This window comes from Danio rerio, chromosome 11 (assembly GCF_049306965.1).
Source record: "Danio rerio strain Tuebingen ecotype United States chromosome 11, GRCz12tu, whole genome shotgun sequence".
Taxonomy (NCBI): domain Eukaryota; kingdom Metazoa; phylum Chordata; class Actinopteri; order Cypriniformes; family Danionidae; genus Danio; species Danio rerio.
Window position 1 is genome coordinate 32,991,971 of NC_133186.1, and position 26,134 is coordinate 33,018,104.

Below are 26,134 nucleotides of genomic sequence, written 5' to 3' on the forward strand. Positions count from 1 at the left end.
CCTGACTGAAAACCTGCTTCAGAGTGCTCTTGACCTCAGACTGGGGCGACGGTTCATCTTCCAACAGGACAATGACCCAAAGCACACCGCCAACGTATAAATGGAGTGGCTTCAGAACAACTCAGTGAATGCTCTTGAGTGTCCCAGCCAGAGCCCAGAACGAAATCCTATTAACCATCTCTGGAGAGATCTGAAAATGGCTGTACACCGTCGCTTCCCATCCAACCTGATAGAGCTTGAGAGGTACTGCAAAGAGGAAATAATTTAAGGAAATAAATAACGCTGTAACATAAAAAAATGTGAAAAAAGTGAGGTGTATCAATACTTTCCGGAAGCACTGTATGTTTTCTTTACTCTGAAAATGACTAACTTTCCCTAACTTTGAGTCAAAAATGCAAAAAAAAAACCTCTTTAATGTTCTACTCAATAAATAAAGTAATCATCATCTTGCATAGCATGAGGGTCACTAAATTAAAAACGAATTTTCTATTTTTGGCTGGGCAAACTATCCCTTTAAAGATGGATCTCCTTCACCTCCCTGTTGGAACTGGGATGTGTAATGCGATGGCTTTGGCCAAAAATAAAGAGACAGATTTAGTTAGTTCCATCTTTAGTGTCTGATCATTGAGACAAGCTGTGTCCCTCCTATAATCAAAGCCTGACAAATAAAACCCGCTGTCACATAGAGCACAGCCACAATAAGACTGTTGTGTGAATGCAGTCCATTCACAGTTCGGCCTCTGTGCTTATCTGTTCCTGGGCTTTTCTCCATTTGTGTCTTTCTTTTTGTCTACTCCGCCGTATATGCTCTTTGGGGAAGGTCACAGCAGCATTTGCCACCTTCTCATTGCTTTACTTTTGGGTACAGAAGTGTAAAAGTGTTATCGACCGTGGTGGCTCCAAAGTCTTGACCGTAGCCCTGCTGCATTTCGTCTTGTGCACCTGTGTTTTTGAAAGTGTTGAGTGCGTATGTGTCACTTTAAATTAGTTTAGCCTTTCTCTCATGTCACAGCGCACACATTCTTCAAACACCGTCAGCACATATCGTAGTACCAGAGGAGAGCATCATTTATTTTCACCTGACGTCGGTCGTTCTATTGCAATTTTCTCCAAACAACCATGCAGCCATTTTTTAATTAAACCTCCCTTGGTTCCTTTTTTCCTTCACACTGCTTTCATTTCTCCTTTGATAGCTTGTCATGTATTTTCCCCATTTACCTTCATTCTTTTCTTCATTACCATTATACTGTATCATCAATGTAGCAAATAAATAATGTAATGCAAAAATTAATCAGGCATATGGTATAGTTTATGCTCATTTACATTTGGGGTTAAATAATTCACCCTAAAAGAATGCCATATTTTATGTTTCATGTGTGTTTTTATGTATATATTTATTAAAAGTAATAATGAGCACTGCCATAAGATTAGCAATAAATAAACGAGAAGAATTATAACATAAATTATATATGGATAAGAAATTCTCCTGGTCCAATTGCTAAATTATTAGAAATTTTGGTAATTCGTTTATTTGCTGCATTTTGAAAACCTTTACAAAGGAAATATATTCCATTTATTAAACAAATAATAACAGCTATAATTAATCAGATAAAACATTTGTATTTAATGTTTGTCTACATGTGTAAGTAATTAATAAAATAAATAAGAAAAATTAGATTTAATAATGATAATAAATCAGGAAATAAAAATATACAGGATATAATCAAATGATATTTTACAATATAAAAATAAATACAGTATACAGTAGTCAACATTTGAAGTGGATCAAAAAGGTTTTTTTTAAATTGTCCCAAGACAAAAATAGGTGTTGCTTAACAGTGTTATGACAACTTTAATGTAAGGTTTGAATCCACTTCAAATGTTGACTGCTGCATATGAGCAATTCCAGCATTATGGATGTGACATTTGCAATTAAAACAAAATATAAAGTTTACACTCACTGGCCACTTTATTAGGTACATCTGTCCAACTGCTCGCTAACGACAATTTCTAATCACATGCCAGCAACTCAATTCATATAGGCATGTAGACATGGTCAAGACGATCTGCTGCAGTTCAAACCGAGCCTCAGAATGGGGAAGAAAGGGAATTTAAGTGACTTTGAACGTGGCATGGTTGCTGGTGCTAGACAGGCTGATCTGAGTAAGTCAGAACTTCTGATTTACTGGGATTTTCACACACAACCATCTCTAGGGTTTGCAGAGAATGGTCTGAAAAAGAAAAAATATCCAGTGAGCAGCAGTTCTGTGTGTGCAAATGTCTTGTTGATGCCAGAGGCCAGAGGAGAATGGCCAGACTGGTTGGAGCTGGTAGAAAAGCAACAGTAACTCAAATAATCACTCGTTACAACCAAGGTATGCAGAAGAGCATCTCTGAACGCACAACACCTTGAGGCAGATGGGCTACAGCAGCAGAAGACCACACCGGGTGTCACTCCTGTCAGCTAAGAACAGAAAACTGAGGCTACATTTCACACAGGCTCACCAAAATTGGACAATATAAGATTGGAAAATTGTTGCCTGGTCTGATGAGTCTCGATTTCTGCTGTGATATTAGATAATTCTGCTGGGATGGTAGGGTCAGAATTTGGTGTCAACAACATGTAATCATGAATCCTTCCTGCCTTGTCTGAACGATTTAGGCTGTTGTTGGTGGTGTAATGTTGTGGGGGATATTTTTTGGCACACTTTGGGCCTATTAGTACTAATTGAGCATTAAGTCAATGCCACAGCCTACCTGAGTATTGTTGCTGACCATATCCATCCCTTTATGACCACAGTGTACCCATTTTCTGATGGCTACTTCCAGCAGAATAAAGCACCCTGTCATAAAGCGTGTATGAGACTGATTTCTTGAATGTGACAATGAGTTCACTCTAATCAAATGGCCTCCACAGTCATCAGAGCTTAATCCAATAGAGCATCTTTGGAATGGGGTGGAGCGGAAGATTTAGATGTGCAGCCGCCAAATATGCAGCAACTGCGTGATGCTATCATGTCAATATCTCTGAGGAATATTTCCAGTATCTTGTTGAATCTGTACCACGAAGGATTAATGCAGTTCTGAAGGCAAAAGTGGGTCCAACCCAGTACTAGTAAGGCGTACGTACATAATAAAGACAAAACAACAAACCACAGAGTTATGGGATCAAAGGAATATCAGTCTGTAAACATTTTTAATAGTTTAGTTGAGGAAAACAAACAAAATGCAATTTGGATGTGACCAAAAACGTCTGCAAGTTTACAGTATACAACATATACAACAAAAATTCTGTGAATTAAAATGCACAACCCAAAAGAAACAATGCTAATCAAAAGGATCGAAAGGTTGGCTCACTATTTTTAGAGTACTGCAAAATACAAGCCTGACCAAAAAACCTAGACAGGGCTTCGCTGTTTTGATGAAACCTTTTTTTTCATGGCAAAATGGACATTTGCATGGAATTGCTCACAAATAATTCACTTTATTTTCTTTCTTTTCCCATAGAGCCATGCTATCTCCAATGTATGCAGACGGCTCAGTCATCATGGAGAGAGCGCCGCCTCTGAGGAAGGGCCACAGATTGCGCTGTCACCCTCCTACCAGCGGGAGCAGTGTTTGTGCAAACCCCAGCTACTATCACACTGTGTATGACATGAGTGATGAAGCATGCCAGGTCGACTCCTTCGACTACAGCAAAACCAATGGCGGGGAGACCTTAGTGACAGACGGGACGCTTTACTCTCTGATGCCCAATGACTCTCTGGTCCCTCCAGTTAGAAGGAGAGGAGGCCTAGTGGATCATCGTGATGTCATCAAAGCCCACCAATCCCATAAATTGCAAAGCACTCCACAGGCCCGACGAAAACAATGGGAGTGAGTATTTAATAGCAATTATGTCTTGGGTTTGATCACTTTGTTTGTTTGAGCACCACTCACATGCAGGTTTAGTCATTTGATGACATTTAAGTTTGCTGCAATTTTGCACAAGCAGTTTAATGTCATTGCCAGTCCAATGAAATATCAACAGTATAACATGTTTCACATGAATGTCAAGAGTGATCTGCATTTAGACGGAAGTGACTGAAATACACCCACCAGTTGTGGAGCATTGATGTTTTCATAATGAATTAGGAGGCACATATTTGAGTCTTTTGCAACATAATTACAGTAGTTTAACTATGTATTTTCAAATGTTACAATTTATGGTTTTATCTAATCTTTTAGATGCCAAAAGTGATTTTTTGCTCACAATCAGGGGCTAAAGGTAAATTTAACATTTAAGCTGTTCTGAATTACAGCCATTTTTTTAAAGTTTGTTAAAAGTGTGATTTTTTTCAGTGTAGATTAGTACCATTTGTTATTAGCTTTTGGCATCTGACAGAGCATTTGGATTTATATAAGGATTTATAAAACAATTGTTTACATTATTTATAGGTAAATACTATCTATATATATATATATATATATATATACACTCACCGGTCACTTTATTAAGTACACTTTACTAGTAGCAGGTTGGACCCCTTTTGCCTTCAGAACTGCCTTAACTTCCTATGGCTTAGAGGCCACATACGTGGACAGCACATTTTAGCTCTTAAGTTATTATTTAAAATACTTTGAATGTTTTATATTTTGTTACAGACACACTGTGTAATACTGCAACTGTTTTGCAGCATCTGAAATGTCCCCAACTTTATTTTTAACTGTCCAAAATGGGAATAAAATAGTTTTTACTCTCTAATAGTCAAAAAATGTTCAAAAAATGTTCTATGTTAAATATGCATTACAAAACAGTCAGGAAAAAGTGTTTTATGTAAACTCGGACTACAAGTCCACATATATGGACATCATTTTTCTGTAAAAGTACATCATATCAAAAGATGATACTTAGATTTTTATTCTAATTAGGTTCCAATGAGCCCAAATAGCAAAGAGAAATAAAAAAAAAAATGCATGTAAAAAACCCCTTGGGCCTGAAGAGGTTAATTCTTCATGGCATAGATTCAACATTTTAGCTGTAACAAATTACAGTCATTTTTTTAAGTTGGTTCGAAGTATAATTTTTTTTTTTCCGTGTAGTTGAGTATTATTTGTTGTTAGCTTTTGGCATCTGATAGAGCAACTGGACCCAGAAACTGTGACGCATGATGTCAGACTTAACAATCTGATAGTTGCACTTTTAATATTTATTCATTTATTTATTTTTATTTTTTTTCCCCTGATTTTTTGTTTATTTTGTAAAATCTGGTGTTTTTAAGGGTAAATCTATTCTATTCTTTTTTTTCTCATGCCCTCTCTAAAGCTTTAAAGGAGCAGGTTGTCACTCAAAATATCCATCTCTGATCATATCTCTAAGAATAAGGGCTGGGTCAGGTGTGTGTGTGTGTGTGAGTGATGGACACAATGATGACCCCTGTTCATTTGGAGCCTGTGTGTGTGTGTGTGGCTGACAGCACTCAGATATTGTGAAAATCACAAGCTCTTGGGGAAACAGATTCCCAAGATGGAAGCATAAGGCACAAGTCATGCAGAAAGAGGTTTCAGTTGTAACAATAGCCAGGGCTGTTTATGTTCTTGTGTTGTGATTAGCGGCAATGTGCTTCTCACAAACTTGCCAGCTTCCGTCAGTTCCTCTGCTGATTTTAGCTTATAATTGGAGCCTGTCAGGATGATGTATTTCTGTGGCACCGACAGCACAAATCCACATAGCAAATATCATAAGTTTCACCCTGATGTCATGTGGCAGATGATGTCATGATAATGATGTTACATGCTTTCCCGAAATCGGCATTTCGGGAACTGGTAAAGATACACATTCACTGTTCTGTAATGGTATACAGAAATTATATAAAACATATTATATAATAATATAATTATATAAAATAATTATATAAAACATATATTAAAATAAAACATACATAATTTTATTTAGTGTTTAAATTACAATAAAAATACAATTATCATTAGTGTGGATAAACTAAAACATAATAATGATCATTATAAATCTAAATATGTTATTGGATATCATTTATTTATTTATATATTTTTTAATAATTTATAGATAATTTTAATGTAATAAATAAATAAAAAATAAGCATTTATCTAATAATTATTTACAATATTTCTAAGTCAATACTATCTATACAAATATACACTCATCGGCCACTTTATTTGGCAAACCTTACTTGTACCGGGTTGGACACCCTTTTGCCTTCAGAACTGCCTTAATCTCCTGTGACGTAGATTCAACAAGGTACTGTAAATATTCCTCAGATTTTAGTCCATATTGACATAATATCATCACGCAGTTGCAGCAGATTTGTCGGCTGCACATCTATGATGCGAATCTCTCGTTCCAACACATCCCAAACGTGCTCTATTGGATTGAGTTCTGGTGAATGTAGAGGCCATTTGAGGACAGTGAATATATTGCCATGTTCAAGAAACCAGTCTGAGATGATTCGTGCTTTATGACATGGCGTGTTGTCCTGCTGGAAGTAGCTATCAGAAGATGGGTACGCTGTGGTCATAAAGGGATGGACATGGTCAGCAACAATACTCATGTAGGCTGTGGCCTTGACACGATGCTCAATTGGTACTAATGAGCTCAAAGTGTGCCAAGAAAACATCCCCCACACCATTTCACCACCACCACCACCAGTCTGAGCTGTTAATACAATCATCCCTACCATCCAAATGTCACAGCAAAAATCGAGACTCATCAGACCTAGCAATGTTTTTCCAATCTTCTATTGTACAATTTTGGTGAGCCTGTGTGAATTGTAGCCTCAGTTTCCTGTTCTTAGCTGACAGCAGTGGCACCCGGTGTGATCTTTTGCTGCTGTAGCCCATCCGCCTCAAGTTTCAATGTATTGTGCGTTCAAAGATGCTCTTCTGCGTGCTTTAGTTGTAACAAGTGGTTATTTGAGTTACTGTTGCCTAGCTAATCAATTAATGAACTAACTTGAATACGCTGGACATTCTCCTCTGGCCTCTGGCATCAACAAAGCATTTGCGCCCACATGACTGCCACTCACTGGATATTTTCTCTTTTTTTTTGGAAAAATTATCTGTAAACCCAAGAGATGGTTGTGCGTGAAAATCCCAATAGATCAGCAGTTTCTGTAATTATCAGACCAGCCTGTCTGGCACCAACAACCATGACACGATTTGAATTCATGCCTAAATGCATTAAGTTACTGCCATGTGATTGACTGATTAGAAATTTGTGTAAACGATCAGTTGGACAGGTGTACCTAATAAAGTGGCCAGTGAATTTGTGTATGTATTTATGTAAATTCAAGAATTAGGAGCTGTGCATGGGTTGTTCAACAGTAGTTGTTTCTGGGATTGGAGGAAGTAGTTTTACCTAAATATAGAGACAGCACTCTTTTCCGCCTTGAGAATGTTAGCCCAAACACACTTGCCTCCTCATCTGTGGGTCTCTGATGGGTAGAAGGATTTGGCTGTGTTTCTGTGTTTTGCGTCACGGTGAGACGAGTAGTGTCAGTGAATCCAGTCACGATTTGTGTTGTGCTTTAGGGGTGTGGAGGCTTCCAGTCTCATCGCTCACCCACTCAATCTGGCAGACGTAACAGCTGGGAGAGACGTGAGATAACAGGTTACTGACAGAAAATACACTCTCACCTCATTTCACTCACTCTCTTTCCTCTCGCTATGCTTTTCTTTTTCACGTCTCTGGTCCGGAGTGATCAACTGTAACTAAATATGAGCCCAGGGAGTCTAACACACTGCAGAGAGGCACAGAAATGCGCAAACACACACGTAAACACTCACACAAACACTTGTACAGCTATCTTTATGGGGACTTCCCATAGAGATAGTGATTTCAAACTGCAAAAACTGTATATTGCGTTCCCCTATTTGGTCCCCACATTGTAAAGAAATACAAGGTTCAAAGATATACACATGTACAGCTATCTTTATGGGGACTTCTCTTAGACGTAATCATTTTTATACTATATTGTATCGCCCTAATTGTCCCCCACGATGTAAGGAATACAAGGTACAAAGACACGCATTCAGACACACACATAACTCACACACATTCACTTGTCCAGCTGTATTTATGGGGACTTCCAATACAAATTGTACACACATACACAGAAGCAGAAGATATAAAACTAAAGTCCAGATTTGTGGAGATAATGTACAAAATTTTTCGATCATTCAGTGCCAAAAGGCTTAAGGCAAGACACTGCAGGCAGAAACGATGTTTATTCATGCACCTCTCAGATTTGAGATTTTGGACTAAGGACATCACCATGACATCAAGTTGATGTTGTACCCCATTATCGTGGGATGTTGCATTTTGTTTGGAAATCGGGTTAATGTCAGAACCCAACGTCTGGCATTTTACATCTAATGATTGTTACAGCTTGATGTTGTGTTGACGTTACCACTATGACGTTTATTAGACGTTGTATTTAGGTTGCCATACCTGACGAACAAATGTCAGTATTTGACATCATTATGACGTTGGTTTAAGATGTTGGCTCAATGTTGTATTTTGGTCACTTTCTAACACAACCTAAAATGAATATCAACGTCATTTCACGTCGTTATTGGACGTCAAAATAACATTGTCCTGAGACGCTGGTGACCTAAATCTAACTTATTTTAATGTCTTATGACATTGTGTGTCTGTTGGGATGAATTTGTGAAAACCTATTTGTCTTATCTTTTCTACGTTTTCTATCTATTTTCTAAGTTAATAAGTGATCAATCAATGAAAGAATGAATTCAGAAATGCAGGGTTTAAGACTTTTGAACCTGACTTTACCATATATATACAGCCTTTTGTGCTTGAAATGTTTACCATTTAGTGCATAAGAGACATAAGAACTTGTAATACAAAAGTGGTTTGAGTTTCTTTTATCTGTTAAACACAACAGAAAGATATACTGAAAAATGGAAAAAACAGCCATTGACTTTTTATGGATTTCTCATAGTCTTCTTCCAAAGTGGCTGCTTTTATCCATGTGTTCAGCAAAAGAAAGAAATAAAAAATTTTATTCAATTCAATTCAGTTCAGCTTTATTTGTACAGCGCTTTTACAATGTAGATTGTGTCAAAGCAGCTTCACATAAATGGTCATAGTAACTTGATCAGGGTAGTTCAGTTTTTAGTGTTTAAGTTCAGTTCAGTTTAGCTCAGATCAGTGTGGTTTAAAATCATTACTAAGAGTCCAAACACTGAAGAGCAAATTCATCGATGAGTAGCTTTTCAGATCCTGAACCATGCAAGCCAGTGGCGACAGCGGAGAGGGAAAAAAAAACTTCACCAGTAGGAGAGTGAAGAAAAAAAAACCTTGAGAGAACCAGACTCAGTTCGGCACAACCATTTTAATTTCTCCGCTGGCCAAAAGTCTTGTGCAGAGCTGCAGTCTCAGCAGTGGAGACTGGAAGCTGGCCTCAGCGAAGACTCGTAATTACCCGGTGAGTGTGAATAAATGGTGAAGAAATGTTAATTTTTACTGTTACTGTAAGCTTTATTGTCCCATTTTGGTGCCATTTGTTCTGCATCATAGATTTAAACCATTCACAACACACAAGTCAGATGTCACACAATATTAATAGTACTAAAAATAGCAGCTACCTTTACCTATTACAATTCAGCAAATCAATAGCATGAGAAATGAATGAAAATGTAAATCTGTTGGTCTTTGACGAAGGCACCCTATACCGAGATCCTGAGGGTAGGGTTTGAAACGAATCAAAAAGAGGTAAAACAATGTAATGTAAAAACTTTGTAAAAGATCTATGTAAAGTTTAGGTGAGCCATCCATTTAATGTAATCAATCAAATGGATAAGTATGGTGATAACTGTTTTATTCATTTATATTTACCTGCTTAAATCACAAGCACAGACACAATGAACCCTAACATCAGACTCAATTTCATTAGTGGGTCTCTGAGTCTCCAATGCATATACAAAACACACACTCTCTCTTTCTATTTCTCTACCACACATTCTCCTGCTGCTGCCTGGAGCTAGTGTTTGCTATAAACACAGGGTACGTCCCTCACATTCTCTCAGTGCTATATTAAAACAGCCTCTTAAATAGACATAAAAAAACCCTAGTGCCTCTTAGCTGTGCATCTCCTCTACATCCATTTTCTCTGCTTTCGATTACTTTCAATCATATTGCAGTGGTGTAAGTTTAGAAAGGGAGACTGAAAATCCGAACACACGTCCCTAAGGCTATGAAGTATTTTACATATAGACATTCATAATGGCACACATAAACACTTGGCAGAAAGTGTGGCCAGATCAGCGGGCAGTGCGACAAGAGGCACATAAATAGGGTTAGCGGCTCTATTTTTAGCACCCATAAAACTGGCTTTTTAGCATTACCAAGGCCGCAATGAACTAAAGCCTTGATTTAAGGCAGAGAACGGGGGGTGATTTGTAGATTATGACGTTACAGGTGTGAGGGTGCCTGACGGTTCAATGTCATTCAGGATGATCTTGGCAGCCGCACTCCTTTTCCCAGAGACTGAGAGAATGCCAACAGATGCATATGTACAGACTTCTCAATGAGCCTCGGAAAGTATTTTCAGAGTTAATTTGTGTGAGTGGCGAGGGCGAAGATTTTTAAGTGAGTGGATGATGATGAAATGTTATGCATTTTATGAGAGATAATAGGCGGAAAAGAAAATGAATGAATGAATGAATGAATGAATTTGGTAACACTTAAAATAAGGTTCCATTAGTTGATGTTTGTTGATGTATTTTCTAACATGGACAAACAATGAGTGAAGTTTATTCATAAACTAATTTTGAGAGGAGCACGTGATTATGATTGAACACAGCTGGTTCTGCATTAGCATGCTTGATCCACCAATCAGGCCATTCCTAACCACTATAAAGAGCCAGGGTTTTTTCACTACAGTCATCTTCGATTTGAAGAATCCACCCCTACCTTTTCACCTTTCCCTCCATAGGGCAGCACGGCGGCTCAGTGACTAGCACTGTCGCCTCACAGCAAGAACGTCACCGGTTCTAGTTCCTTAACAGGCCGGTGGTCGTTTCTGTGTGTAGTTTGCATGTTCTTCCCGTGCTTGCGTGGGTTTTCCCCGGGTTCTCCGGTTTCCTCCCACATTCCAAAAACATGCACAACAAGTAAATCGTAAAATCTAAATTTCAATACAGGTAATAATAATGCAGCATATCTTTTAATAGCTTTCAATCTTAGCCTTTAGCTATTATCAAAGGGGAGTTGTCGAGATCTACCTGAGCTCGAGGCTCCCCTCTCTTCCTCCAAACGGGAGGGAGCCCAGGGCTCAAGAACCTTCGAGCTCAGGGCTCTCTCCCGGGACAGCATGCCAAACTTGCTTATAATCAATCATCAGCTAAGTGTGAACTCTTGAAACAATAGGAAGGAAGGAACCCAGATAGCATACGAATGTGTGCTACTTTAGGCAGCTATGTGACACTGGTGGTCTTCCTTCAGCCCAGACAAAATGAATGTTAGCCAGAAGTGGCCCACCTGTACAATGGCAAAAGGGGGCTAAAGATTCCATTTAATGGTCAAGAGACCATTTAAGGCAATGATTTGACACTTTTGGCAAAAGGTAATCTGACGGTTAGCCTAATGTGGGACATATGGATGTTTTCCAGTGATGGGTTGCAGCTTGAAGGTCATCTGCTGCATAAAAAATATGCTAAATTAGTTGGCGGTTCATTCCGCTGTGGTGACCCCAGATTAATAAAGGGACTAAGCGGAAAAGAAAATGAATGAATGAATGAATAAGCTTGCATTACATATTGTCCATACTGTACACTTTACATTTATCTGTCATGAAAATAATGTTACCCTTGGCATTTTAATGTAACATTATTAGCATAAGCACATCTGTGGCCAAAGCTCTTTTGAGTTCCTCTAGGTTATTTTCTCTTTTTATTCCATAAGGTAGAGTAATGTTCAATATACATCCATAATATTGCTGAGGAGAGACTTGTTTGAAGTTTTGGGGTTGTTCATGGTCTACTGAAAGTAATTTGTTCCTACTAACACATTTCCTTTTAGTATTGGATGAATGAACAGTGTGGAGAATAAATGTCACCTTTTTGTACGCAGTTTTTAAAAACACTTCACTGATTGTTCACAGCTTAAGAAAAGTTACTCCTTAAATTCATGAAAGCTGGATATGTGGCATTATTTCTCCTGCTCATTATGAATAGAATAAATATGTGTACATTTCATTGACTAAATGGAAAAGGGCTCATATAGAGAGAATAAAAGATTACAGGGGTGTTTAGACCATGAGATGAAGCATGGTAGTTTTTTGTGCTTTGTTCAGGGGAAAAGCACTTTTTGTGCTTGGGTGGGCAAAAATGAGTGGTAGTGAAATCGGATTTGACGAACCTCATATTGTATATCACAAAAAGTGTTTTCAAAAGCTTTTCAGTTCACAGAGGCAGCATAAACCTGTGCATAAATCACCGCTGTAGGAAACAATGTGCATCACATGCTTGAATTATGTTGGCTTTCATGCAGAGCTGAAATAAAAATGCAGAAAAAAGATTCTGTTTTTATGATGGCAAGCAGATATTTCTTTTTACTTATTTTTAATTTACAATCACAAGCATACACAATATGTGCTTCTGACAGTATGCTTAAGGATTATTGTCCATCTGGGTTGCAGGTTTGTACATCTGAAATGGAGAAAATCAAAATAAAGTCGGCAAAAAAGTGAAAAAAGTTAAATAGAAAAATGGCTAGGTGCTTTCAAATGAATGATCACAAAACCTCAAAATAGTTTATTAATTGTAATATTACAAAACAACTTTCCTATATAAATAATGTTTCTTGTTCAAGTCCCGGCTATGTCAGTTCGCATTTCTGTGTGGGTTTCCTCCGGATGCTCCGGTTTCCCCCGCAGTGCAAAGACATGCGGAATACAGTGGGTGAATTGAATAAACTAAATTGGTCGTAGTGTATGTGTGTGATTGAGAGTGTATGAATGTTTCCCAGTACTGGGTTGCAGCTGGAAGGGCATCTGCTGTGTAAAACAAATCCTGGATCAGTTGACGGTTCATTCCGCTGTGGCGACCCCTGGTGAATGAAGGGACTAAGCTGAAGGAAAATGAATGAATGAATGAATCTGATTGTTCCTAATTTCCTTTAGAGAGTTTTAACAGTTCACGGTGGGGCTGTGTAGTTATTAAGGTTTGATTCCAATTAGTTCCTTAATCGATTTACATAATAATAATAATAATAATAATAATAATAATAATAGTTAAGGTAAAATGATCATTGCACCATAACCCACCCAACTTCCACAACCATTCCTCCGCAAAACCCAGTTTCACTTAAGTAAAATCAAGTTACTGTATGTGACTTTTGCTGCATGGAAAACTTGATTTATTAATGCATATTAGATTTATTCTTTCTTTTTTTTAAGTGTGAAATGCAACTTGTGTTGTATCCTGCTCAGCCTCAGAGACATCTTAAGTCATCTTTTAGCTTAAGGTGTGATCCTAAATATTCAAATACATGCAACACTGTGTAAAAATGTGACCCTTGTTTGTAATGTAATAAATAAACATAAAGAGTTGATATTGAAAACTTATAACTTACAGTAAATCGAATCTGTGCTGCTCTTAAAGAGACAGCAGGCTATATTGCTGATGTCGAATGTGCTCATTAATGAATTATTCAGTCACAAGATGACGTCAAATAATTAAAAACTCAAAGCTGACAAAAACAAAATGGGTTGAATGGAGGATAGATTAACCTACATGATTTTCATTGACTGTCAAAAACAGCAGCATGACAGACAAGCAGATACATATGAATGTCTATGTAAGAATGGATGTAAACATAGTCACTGACCGTCAAGGTGATTTTAAGTTCCTGGATGAGTCTGTGTTCATCCAATCATTTTCTTTTCGGCTTAGTCCCTTTAGTATTCCGGGATCCACAGCGGAATAAACCGCCAACTTATCCAGCAAGTTTTTTTTTTACGCAGCAGATGCCCTTCCAGCCACAACCTATCTCTGGGAAACATCTACACACACATTCACACACACACTCATACACTACGGACAATTTAGCCTACCCAATTCACCTGTACCGCATGTCTTTGGACTGTGGGGGAAACCGGAGCACCCAGGGGGAAACCCAGCGAACGCAGGGAGAACATGCAAACTCCACACAGAACTGCCAACTGAGCCGAGGCTCGAACCAGCGACCTTCTTGCTGTGAGGCGACAGCACTACCTACTGCGCCACTGCTTCGCCCTGACTCTGTGTTATTCAGCAGGAATACCATACCTTGGAGTGTTGCAACTGACATTAATGTGAATAAAACCATAGAAAACAAGGGTAAAATCACTCAATGCTCTTGACTGAAGGACTTTATGGACGTTATGGCTCAACGGTGGATCAGTGGTTAGCACAATTGCCTCACGGCAAGGTCACTGGTTTGAGTCCCAACTGTGTCAGTTGGCATTTCTGTGTGGAGTTTGCATGTTCTTCCCGTGTTGGCGTGGGTTTTCTCCATGTGATCCAGTTACCCCCACAGTCCAAAGACATGTGCTGTAGACGAATGGAATAAACTAAATTGGGCATAGTGTGTGTGCATATGAGATGTATGGGTGTTTCCCAGTACTGGGTTGCAGCTGGAAGGGCATCCGCTGTGTTAAACATATGCTGCATAAGTTGGTGGTTCATTCCGCTGTGGGGACCCCTGATGAATAAAGGGACTAAGCCGAAGGAAAATGAATAAATGAATGTGTAACAAAGGTTCTTTGTGTGGGAAGAAGAAGACAGGGTCGGCGTTGAGGTAAGTAACAATCTTTCTTTATTTTTGATGTGAATTAACTGACAGCTCCCACTGTGTGGTCGTCGCTCAGCTCTCTCTCCCAACTGTTCCTCCCGTTCTCCTTAAGACGGGTGTCTCTCCGGCCCAATCACTAGAATAAACAGGTGTTGCTTATTATTTCTGATTGGCCTGCCGATTAGCCGCCGGGCTCTGAGCATGCTCTCCCCCTTTATTGGGTGTTCGATCATGCTTACCTCTCCACACAATGAATACAAAATTCAAGCGGCAACCTCAAGCTCTCCCTCATGAAGCCAATACGGAAGTAACTGAAACTGCAATTCAACGACTCGCATTTGGGGGCTGGCTCCAGGAAATCCAGATGTTCTCTGACTGCAATGCTAAATTGGCTAATTTTACAGCTGATAAAACATGTTTACAGCCTCGTACAAAAGATGGTTTTGGTGCATATAGCTAATATTACTCTTCATGACAACTGTGAGGGGGTGATTTTTTTTTTATAACTTATCCGTTTTGTTTTTATGAAGTTATATTAAGTCTGCATAAGGGCGAGGCAGTGGCGCAGTAGGTAGTGCTGTCGCCTCACAGCAAGAAGGTCGCTGGGTTGCTGGTTCGAACCTCGGCTCAGTTGGCATTTCTGTGTGGAGTTTGCATGTTCTCCCTGCCTTTGCGTGGGTTTCCTCCGGGTGCTCCGGTTTTCCCCATAGTCCAAAGACATGCGGTACAGGTGAATTGGGTAGGCTAAATTGTTCGTAGTGTATTAGTGTGTATGGATGTTTCCCAGAGATGGGAAGGGAATCCGCTGCGTAAAAACTTGCTGGATAAGTTGGCGGTTCATTCCGCTGTAGCGACCCCGGATTAATAAAGGGACTAATCCGACAAGAAAATGAATGAATGAAAAGTCTGCATAATTAGGGGTGTGGCCACTAGAGTGACAGCTAGGTCTCGCTGGTCACCATCACTTCACCTAAGCTGATTCCGGCTGATTAGCCACTGAACTCTGAACACTGAACACTAATGCTTTGCCTCTTTGCCCTTATTTAGTCACCCCCGGTGGGTGCACTGATGTTCGAACAAAATGGCAACGATTGGCCACGCCTACTTGTAGCCTCATTTGCACTCTTCAGAAACCTGATGTCATGGATTTTAAGTCCATATCTTTTACAGTAAATGGTTGGGACAACATGAATGATTTTTCAGTACAGGGTTGTGGCTGAAAGGGCATTCGCTGCATCGAAAATATGCTGTAATAGTTGGCGGTTCGTTCCTCTGTGGCGACCCTTGATAAATAAGGGACTAATTCAAATGAAAAATGAATGAATGAATGAATGGACAACATGAATGAATTGTGTGGAAGCCTGCATTTTTTTAGAGTGCAGATTTGAGTTGATTTTTATGGATTAGCCACTGAACTCTGAACACTGAACACTAATGCTTTGCCTCTTTGCCCTTATATAGTCACCCCCGGTGGGTGCAATGATGTTCGAACAAAATGGCAACGATTGGCCACGCCTACTTGTAGCCTCATTTGCACTCTTCAGAAACCTGATGTCATGGATTTTAAGTCCATATCTTTTACAGTATATGGTTGGGACAACATGAATGATTTTTCAGTACAGGGTTGTGGCTGAAAGGGCATTCGCTGCATCGAAAATATGCTGTAATAGTTGGCGGTTCATTCCTCTGTGGCGACCCTTGATAAATAAGGGACTAATTCAAATGAAAAATGAATGAATGAATGAATGGACAACATGAATGAATTGTGTGGAAGCCTGCATTTTTTTAGAGTGCAGATTTGAGTTGATTTTTATGGAGTGCCCCATGACAGAAGAAGGACACTCTGTTTATGTGAGAGAACAGATGGATCAATAGTAAAACACCACCTAAGGAAATTATGAAATGGAAAGTTAAAGAATGAATTATGGCACAGTCAACAGGAGGAGTGAAACGAGAGACAGATATTGAGCTTTACCATCGATGAAAATAGACAGTAAGACAGCTGAGTGTCCGCTTAAACACTGAGCCGTTGTTTGTTTTCTTTGCGTTTTTCCAATTTCCCTTTTCTATTACAGTCGTAGCCCTCCACCCCTCCCTTTGGTTTCTTTTTTTCCTGATCTTCTTTTTATCTTGCATCAATCTGGCTGATTGCCATGCATTTGAGACCTGTTCCAGACAGAGGCGTCCCATAGGATCTACTTTCTCAAATGTGTGTGTGTGCGCGTGTGTATATTGATTGCTTTCCGGTGGGGTTGGGAAATCGTAATTCCTGATGTGTTTTAAACTCTGTTGTTATTGAACTTTAAAAATACACCTCAGCAGTTTCCATGCAACTGCGTCTCTGCATTAGATTCAATACTCTACGTAATTACTTGGCTGGATCTGAATAGTGTGCAAAATGCATTACATCAATTTAGGCGTCTATTTTGCAAACCAACGAACTGTCTGGTTTCTGGCCTAATTTATTGGACCTGGGATTCCTGTCAAACCACAGTGTTCTCCCAGGCCTGTAGCTGCACCTCCTGCATCTCAATTTTGCATTTGTGCCACACTGTCTTTCTCTATGAAATCTCAGATGTGAGTTTGGTCTGTCTAACTGTCTGTGTGAGAGAAAACAGAAGTAGTTTGACGGTGCAGTCCAAGGACTCATTTGGGGGTTGATTTTGTTTGTTTCAGTAGTCTCAGTCTGACAGTCTCATAATAGAGGATGATTTAAAACAGATAATCCACTTAGAATGGAAATTGTGTCATTTAAAAGCAATCAAAATAATCAAAAGTGTAGCTTCATCAGAATCTGCCCTATTGAAGTCATTAAAAAATAAATAAATAAAATAAAAACATTTGTTTATGGCCATGATTTACAGAAGATGCCTACTGAATTATCATTCAGCATAACTGTAGGGCTTTGCGATTAATCAAAAAGTAATCGAAATCTACATTCAGAACCTATAACTCACTATAAAGACTATAGAATACATAAGACATGTGATTAGTATCTTTTTGAACGGGGAAAAGTCTAACTGTCATGATGAATAAAGCTCCACCTACTAGTACAGGGGCCAATCATTGATCACTATATGGTGAAAAAAAGCCCGCCTTCTAGTACAGAAGCAGTCGTCAATCGCTATAGACTGGCAATACTCTGGGGGAGGGGCTTGGACCAAACGAGAGTTTCTGTAGATTTTTTGTGATACAAACATTTAGAAATGAAACTAAATAGACAGTTGTTGTTCAATTTTAATGGGGATTTCTAATATGAAATGCAATTGTAAGCTTGGCAAGCAATTTTGGAGAATTTGATGTTTCCTCATTCAGATAGAATGCCCGAGCATACTACCCGAGAGGTGTTTCAAATATGGCCACCGAGTGAAATTACTTGCCTTAAAGCAGGGGTATCCAAAGTCAGTCCTGGAGGGCCAGTGTCCTGCATACTTTAGCTCCAACTTTCTTCAACACCCCTCCTTGGAAGTTTCTAGTATACCTAGAAAGAGCTTGATTAGCTGGTTCAGGTGTGTTTAATTGGGGTTAGGACTAAAATATGCAGGACACCAGCCCTTCAGGACCGAGTTTGGACAACCCTGCCTTAAAGGAACTTTGCCTATAATCGATCTAATGGGCTCTATGCACAGCTAGAAAGTCGACGATAAGCTTCCAGCAAAGAGCATAGAATCAACAAGAGGTGACACTCTGTTGCTATTTTGTAAACAGCCACTAAATGCTGCTAGTGTCACACGGCGGCCATTTTGGAATGAAACAGCACGGATAACTGACGTTAGATAGAATGAATTAAAATATTGAGTTAAGGATGAGTTAAATATTATAATATATGCTTTTAGCGAAAGCAGACAATTTCCAAAATGTTGACAAGACTAAGTTTACTGTCTGGTATCTAAAACATCCACTTATTAATTTTCCACTTATAACATGAAAGTAAGGTTAATCAAATAATTTAGATTAGTATTTTATTTTTTAGCTTTACTCAAATTAGAGTGATACTAAAATGACTATACCCCACAACAAAACTACTTTCTCTAGTAGTTTGTATGGCCTCCATGATTTTTGATGACAGCATGAAAAAATCATGAATAAAAAACTATGAATTTATGTGTCAGAATTCAATCATTTTGGACAAAGTGGCTTTTTACATAAAAGCTTTATTAGTCTTTCTTTAACAGACAACACTGGAATTTTCATGTCATGTTATTTTTATTTAACATGCGAGTATTAATTTGTATTATGCCAGTGCGTAAACGATTAAATTAAAGTAATTTAAAGTAATTTGAACTAAAAGTGACAGTTTCAGCTAAACAAGTATGGTTAAAATATACTAAATATGTCTGTAAAATTAACTATTAAAAGTGGTGATAATCACCAGTCTTTGATTGTAAGTGTTGTATTGACGTCTTTTGGGTTGCATTTCAGCTTTAATGCGATTTTTAAATAAATAAACAAAAAGCAAAGCAGCTGCCTGTCATCGCGACTACAATAAAATTCAATGGACAGCCGATTGCTTTCACTCCAAAATGGCGGAATCATGGTGCTTATGCTGGGTGCTGCTGTTGCAATGGAACTTTCTATTGAGTGCCGGCTCTTGGTGATTCTAAGCTCTTTGCCTTAGACTTAAGCATTTATTTAGTTGTTCAGGTGTACAACGATGTGAAAGACCATTGTAACCGCTCTATTTTTCTATTGAAAATATTGCGGTAAAATAAACGGTGATATTTTAAAGGCATGACGGGGGAAATGGAATTTAATGCAGTGCTTTTTGTCCGATCTGATGCCCACTTTTTATCGTATATCTAACAGGCAGTAAAGATCGCTGATTTGTAAAGAAATCAAATCCTAAATGTGACAATTTTGTAATGGAAAGACAGGTCACCGTAGGCCACTGGGTTGCCTGGCTGAAAATTAAAAGTCTGTGTGCACATAGCCCATTTTTTCGGGACAATTTTTTCAATTACTTTCCCCCGCTCTGATAAGGCTGATTTATACATTTGCAGTCACATCTAATCTCTGGTCAGATAGGACAATGGATCCATTCTTAAACCTTACTTTGCACTACATTGATGATGATTGGAAGCTGCCCCAGAGATGTCTTGAGATGGCCTATTTTCCATAACATATTTTTTTTTTTCATTTAAATTATTTGTTTAAAGAAGATGCAAGAAATGCACTGTTACAATAAAATTTACAGCGAGAGATGCAAGAGATACTTGAAAATAAGTAATTTTTTTTTTCCAAAAGTGTGAGTTATTCATTTTAACTTTTTTAATAAGAGTGACTGTTTTAGGAAATGTTTGTTTTAATTTCAGTTGTTCAACGCTGATGTTCAATAAACAATCATAGATAGATAGTTTCCTTCAATTATTTTAAAATCAAGTAATACGACCTACATTAAAGCATCTCTCACTTATAGTTTAGTTTAGTTTAGAACTTTATTAACCCCCTTGGGGCACTTATCCAGCATATGTTTTACACAGCGGATGCCCTTCAAGCTGCAACCCAGTACAGGGACACACCCATACACACTCACATACACTACGACCAATTTAGTTTATTCAATTCACCTATAGCACATGTATTTCGACTGTGAGGGAAACCAGAGCACCCAGAGGAAATCCACGCGAGCACAGAGAGAACATGCAAACTCCACACAGAAATGCCAACTGACCCAGCTGGGACTTGAACCAGCGACCTTCTTGCTGTGAGGTGAAAGTGCTAACCACTAAGCCATTATGTCACCCATAATTGAACAAATGTCTAGTAACTCCAATTGTAATATATATGTTTGCATATATGACATATATTTTGTATGAAATCCAAATTTGAACTTGTATGTCATGTGTAATGTGCATACATTACCATTTATATGTGGGTGAGCATTTTAAATTGATAGAAATGTAACAAATTTGCTCAATGTTTTTAGTAGTTGAAACATAATTTTATACTATATTAATTATGTTGCAGTTGCTGTGTATATAATTTTACATTTCAAATTTTTATTTGAACCCTAACTTTTTTCAAAGCCTGTTTTTTTTTAATGTTTGTTCATCTTTTAAATTTATACAACAGGACTCACTTGTAAACACAGATCAGCTTCTACCTATGATTGAGTATCTGTTTGTGCATCATTTGTGTCTGTAGGGCAGAACTCACCTTATTTTATCTCTCTATCCTCTGTCGTTCTCTCTGAGCCATTTAGATGCTAATGCATCCAGCGAGCCCATTCCATCTGCTGCGGCCTAAAGGTCACAGCTGGGTCAGCTTAAATCTGAACCTTATTCACACCTATTCAGAACTCCTTTCCCCCCTGACGAAGTCTCGCAAAACAATATGACACAATGCATGCATGATAATGTTTTGTGGGCTGTGTAAAAAAAGGCTGCAGAAGGACAATATGAGTTCATATAGACATTCATTGTTTATTTTCCAGGTGTCAGATAAACTGCTGATAGCTGATATTTTGTAGAGTTCCTTCCATTTATACTAGTAAATATGAGTAAAAATTAAAAGTTTCTTTTTTTTTAACCTTTTAAAATATTAACAAAAACTGCTGTCTTTAAAAAATAAACAAGTGCAAATACAGCACAGATTTATAAATAAATTAATATTGAATATATTCAAATATCTAAATTTAAAGGGCACCTATGGTAAAAAATCTACTTTTCAAGCTGTTTGGACAGATCTGTGTGTTGGTATAGTGTATAGACCGTCATACTGGGGTGATATGAACACACCCAGTCCTTTTTTCTCAATTTAACTACAAAAAAAAGGGTCGGCCAATTGGAGCTGTTTTCAAATCGATCGCACCATTACGTAGGTGTGCGATCCCCCCGCCCACCGAATTGATTGACAGCTGCGGGCATTAACATGTTCCGGTAGTCACATGTATATGTCAACAAGACCAGGCAGACATACGCAAAGCAACCGGGAATTAAAGCTGCAAGCAGCGATGATAGGGACCTCGCACCCAGGCTCACCGCCGCCCGGTAGCCTCAGGATAACAGAGAACAGCGAACAATATTAATTTCAGCCGATATATATAAAGAACCTGAGAAAAATCACAGATTTATGCAAAACTTCCTCCTGTCAGCAGGTGGCGCTATAACTGTGACTCAAGATCGGCATGTAGATGTCTTTAGGAGAGGCATCTCATCTAACCTGTGAATTTTCAGGCAGATCGGACATTGTTTGGCTGAGTTATAAGCCAAACTACCTTCTGCTATCAGGTGGCGCTATGACTGTGACTCAATATTGTTATGTGAGTGTGTTCAGGGGAGGACTTTTATCAACCATGTGAAGTTTCAGGCTGATCGGACTTTGTGTGGTTGAGTTATGAGGACTTCCTGTTCCATGGCGAAGCGTTGAGGTTTGTCATGCTGCCACAGACACGCCCTTCTGTGAAAATTTCAGACCCTAACAAAATGTAATTGCTAGAACTTTCAGATAACAACCAACCAAACTTGGAGCTGATACGAAAAATTTTGTGGGAGGAGTTTATTACTCTGTAAATCATGACATTTCTTGTGGCCAGCAGGTGGCGCTGTAACTGTATCTGGATATTGGCATGTAAATGTGTTCAGGTCAGGACTCTTATTAAACATGTGAATTTTGAGGCAGATTAGATAATGCATGCCTGAGTTATAATGACTTCCGATTTTGTGGCGAATCGTCAAAGTTTGCGAGGCCGCCACGGACACGCCCATTGACAAAAACTCTAAAGCTTCACAATTTAACATCGCCAAGGCCTTTAGATGACAAAACCTAATTTTGGTGTCGATCAGATAAAATCCCTAGGAGGAGTTCGTTAAAATACAACGCCTGGAAATGGCAAAAATGCCACTTATTTGCCGCAGGAAGTTAAAAATATCCGACTTCTTGTTGGGTTTGAGATATGGCTCCAAGAGACTTTTTCGTATGTTTTGGCGTGGTTGAGGTGTGTGCCAATTTTCATGCATGTGCGTGATTCGTAGATCAGGGGCTCGTCCGTTTAATTTTTATAGGTGGCGCTGTCGAGTCATTTTGCCACGCCCACTTCACTATTGTTATGGGGATGTGTTCGGGAAAGGACTTTTATCAAGCATGTGAAGTTTTAGGCTGATCGGACTTGGTGTGGTTGAGTTATAAGGACTTCCTGTTCCATGGCGAAGCGTTGAGGTTTGTCATGCCGCCACAGACACGCCCCTCTGCGAAAACTCTAGATCTTCACAATATATCATCGCTAGAGCTTTCAGATAACACCACTCAAATTTGGTGCTGGTACAATAAAGTTTGTGGGAGGAGTTTGTCACACTGTAAAACATGTCATTTCCTGTGGCCAGCAGGTGGTGCTATAACTGTATCTGGATAGTGGCATGTAAACGTGTTCAGGTCAGGACGCTTATCAAGCGTGTGAATTTTGAGGCAGATCGGATAATGTATCACTGAGTTATAATGACTTCCTGTTTTGTGGCGAATCGTCAAAGTTTGTGAAGCCGCCACGGACACACCCATCGACGAAAACTCTAAAGCTTCGCAATTTAACATCGCCAAGGCCTTTAGATGACAAAACCTAATTTTGGTGTTGATCGGATAAAATCCCTAGGAGGAGTTCGTTAAAATACAACGCCTGGAAATGGCAAAAATGCCACTTTTTCGCTGCAGGAAGTTAAAAATATCTGACTTCCTGTTGGATTTGAGATATGGCTCCAAGAGACTTTTTCGTATGTTTTGGCATGTTTGAGGTGTGTGCCAATTTTCATGCATGTGCGTGATTCGTGGATCGGGGGCTCGTCCGTTTAATTTTTCTAGGTGGCGCTGTCGAGTCATTTTGCCACGCCCACTTCCGAGACCCATAATAAACGTAAATTTTCGCCACTTCTGAGGCGTGTGCAAAGTTCCGTGAGTTTTCGGGCATGTTTAGCCCCTCAAAATCGCGATTCATTCCGGAAAAGAATAATAATAATAATAATAATTAAAGCTGCAAGCAGCGATGATAGGGACCTCGCACCCGGGCTCACCGCCGCCCGGTGGCCTCAGGATTACAGAGAACAGCGAACAGTAATAATTTAAGCCATTTTATTTAAAAAATCTGAGAAAATCACAGATTTATGCCAAACCTCCTCCTCTCAGCAGGTGGCGCTATGACTGTGACTCAAGATTGGCATGTAGATGTCACCAGGAGAGGAATCTTATCAACCATGTGAAGTTTCAGGCAGATCGAACATTGTTTAGCTGAGTTATAAGCCAAACTGCCTTTTGTCAGCAGGTGGCGCTATGACAGACTCAATGTTGTTATGTAGATGTGTTCAGGAGAGGACTTTTATCAACCATGTGAACTTTCAGGCAGATCGGACTTTGTGTGGTTGAGTTATAATGCAAACTACCATCTGCCAGCAGGTGGCGCTATAACTGTGACTTAAGATTGGCATGTAGATGCCATCAGTAATGGAATTTAATCAACCATGTGAAGTTTCAGGCAGATCGGATGTTGTTTGGCTGAGTTATAAGCCTATCTACCTTCTGCCAGCAGGTGGCGTTATGACTGACTCATTACTGTTTTGCGGATGTGTTCAGAAGAGGACTTTTATCAATCATGTGAAGTTTCAGGCTGATCGGACATTGTGTGGTTGAGTTATGAGGACTTGCTGTTCCATGGCGAAGCGTTGAGGTTTGTCATGCCGCCACGGACACGCCCCTTTGCAAAAACTCTAGATCTTGACAATATATCATCACTTAAGCTTTCAGATAACAACCCACCAAATTTGGTGCTGATACGAAAAAATTTGTGGGAGGAGTTTATTACTCTGTAAATCATGACATTTCCTGTGGCCAGCAGGTGGCGCTATAACTGTATCTGGATATCGGCATGTAAACGTGTTCTAGTCTGGACTCTTTTTAAACATGTGAATTTTGAGGCAGATCTGATAATGCATGCCTGAGTTATAGTGACTTCCTGTTTTGTGGCGAATTGTCAAAGTTTGCGAGGCCGCCACGGACACGCCCATCGACGAAAACTCTAAAGCTTCGCAATTTAACATCGCCAAGGCCTTTAGATGACAAAACCCAATTTTGGTGTCGATCAGATAAAATCCCTAGGAGGAGTTCGTTAAAATACAACGCCTGGAAATGGCAAAAATGCCACTTTTTCGCCGCAGGAAGTTAAAAATATCTGACTTCCTGTTGGGTTTGAGATATGGCTCCAAGAGACTTTTTGGTATGTTTTGGCATGTTTGAGGTGTGTGCCAATTTTCGTGCATGTGCGTGATTCGTGGATCGGGGGCTCGTCCGTTTAATTTTTCTAGGTGGCGCTGTCGAGTCATTTTGCCACGCCCACTTCCGAGACCCATATCAACCTGCTATTTACACCGCGTTTGGTGTGTGTGCAAATTTTCATGAGTTTTCGGGCATGTTTAGACCCTCAAAAGTGCCCCGATAGGGGGCGGAATAATAATAATAATAATAAATTAAAGCTGCAAGCAGCGATGATAGGGACCTCGCACTCGGGCTCACCGCCGCCCGGTGGCCTCAGGATGACAGAGAACAGCGAACAGTAATAATTTAAGCCGATATAATAAAAAAATCTGAGAAAATAACAGATTTATGCCAAATTTCCTCCTGTCAGCAGGTGGCGCTATAACTGTGACTCACGATTGGCATGTAGATGTCTTCAGGAGAGGAAACTTATCAACCATGTGAAGTTTCAGGCAGATCGGACATTGTTTTGCTGAGTTATAAGCCAAACTGCCTTTTGTCAGCAGGTGGCGCTATGACAGACTCAATGTTGTTATGTAGATGTGTTCAGGAGAGGACTTTTATCAAACTTGTGAAGTTTCAGCCAGATCGGACTTTGTGTGGTTGAGTTATACTGCAAACTACCATCTGTCAGCAGGTGGCGCTATAACTGTGACTTAAGATTGGCATGTAGATGTCTTCCGGAGAGGAATCTTATCAACCATGTAAAATTTCAGGCACATGGGACATTGTGTGGCTGAGTTATAAGCCAAACTACCTTCTGCCAGCAGGTGGCGTTATGATTGACTCAATATTATTATGTAGATGTGTTTTGGAGAGGACTTTTATCAACCATGTGACATTTTAGGCAGATCTGACATTGTGTGGCCGAGTTACAAGCCAAACTACCTTCTGCCAGCAGGTGGCGCTATGACTGACTCAATATTGTTATGTGGATGTGTTCAGGAGAGGACTTTTATCAATCATGTGAAGTTTCAGGCAGATCAGACATTGTGTGGTTGAGTTATAAGAAATTCCTGTTCCATGGCGAAGCGTTGAGGTTTGTCATGCCACCACAGACACGCCCCTCTGCAAAAACTCTAGATCTTCACA

General features: G+C 39.3%; 1 protein-coding gene across 3 annotated transcripts in view; it reads left to right on the forward strand.

Moving 5' to 3' along the window:
- The window catches only part of cacna1ab (calcium channel, voltage-dependent, P/Q type, alpha 1A subunit, b), a 277,483-nt gene that overhangs the window by 5,348 nt on the left and 246,001 nt on the right, over positions 1–26,134 (forward strand). For all 3 annotated transcript variants that reach the window (XR_012386850.1, XM_073916059.1, XM_073916060.1), the window contains exon 2: positions 3,508–3,876. Coding sequence is in view for 2 of the 3 variants with exons in the window: in XM_073916059.1 (XP_073772160.1) it covers positions 3,512–3,876 (365 nt within the window). In the remaining variant the exon portion in view is untranslated. The remainder of the gene's footprint in view (positions 1–3,507; positions 3,877–26,134) is intronic.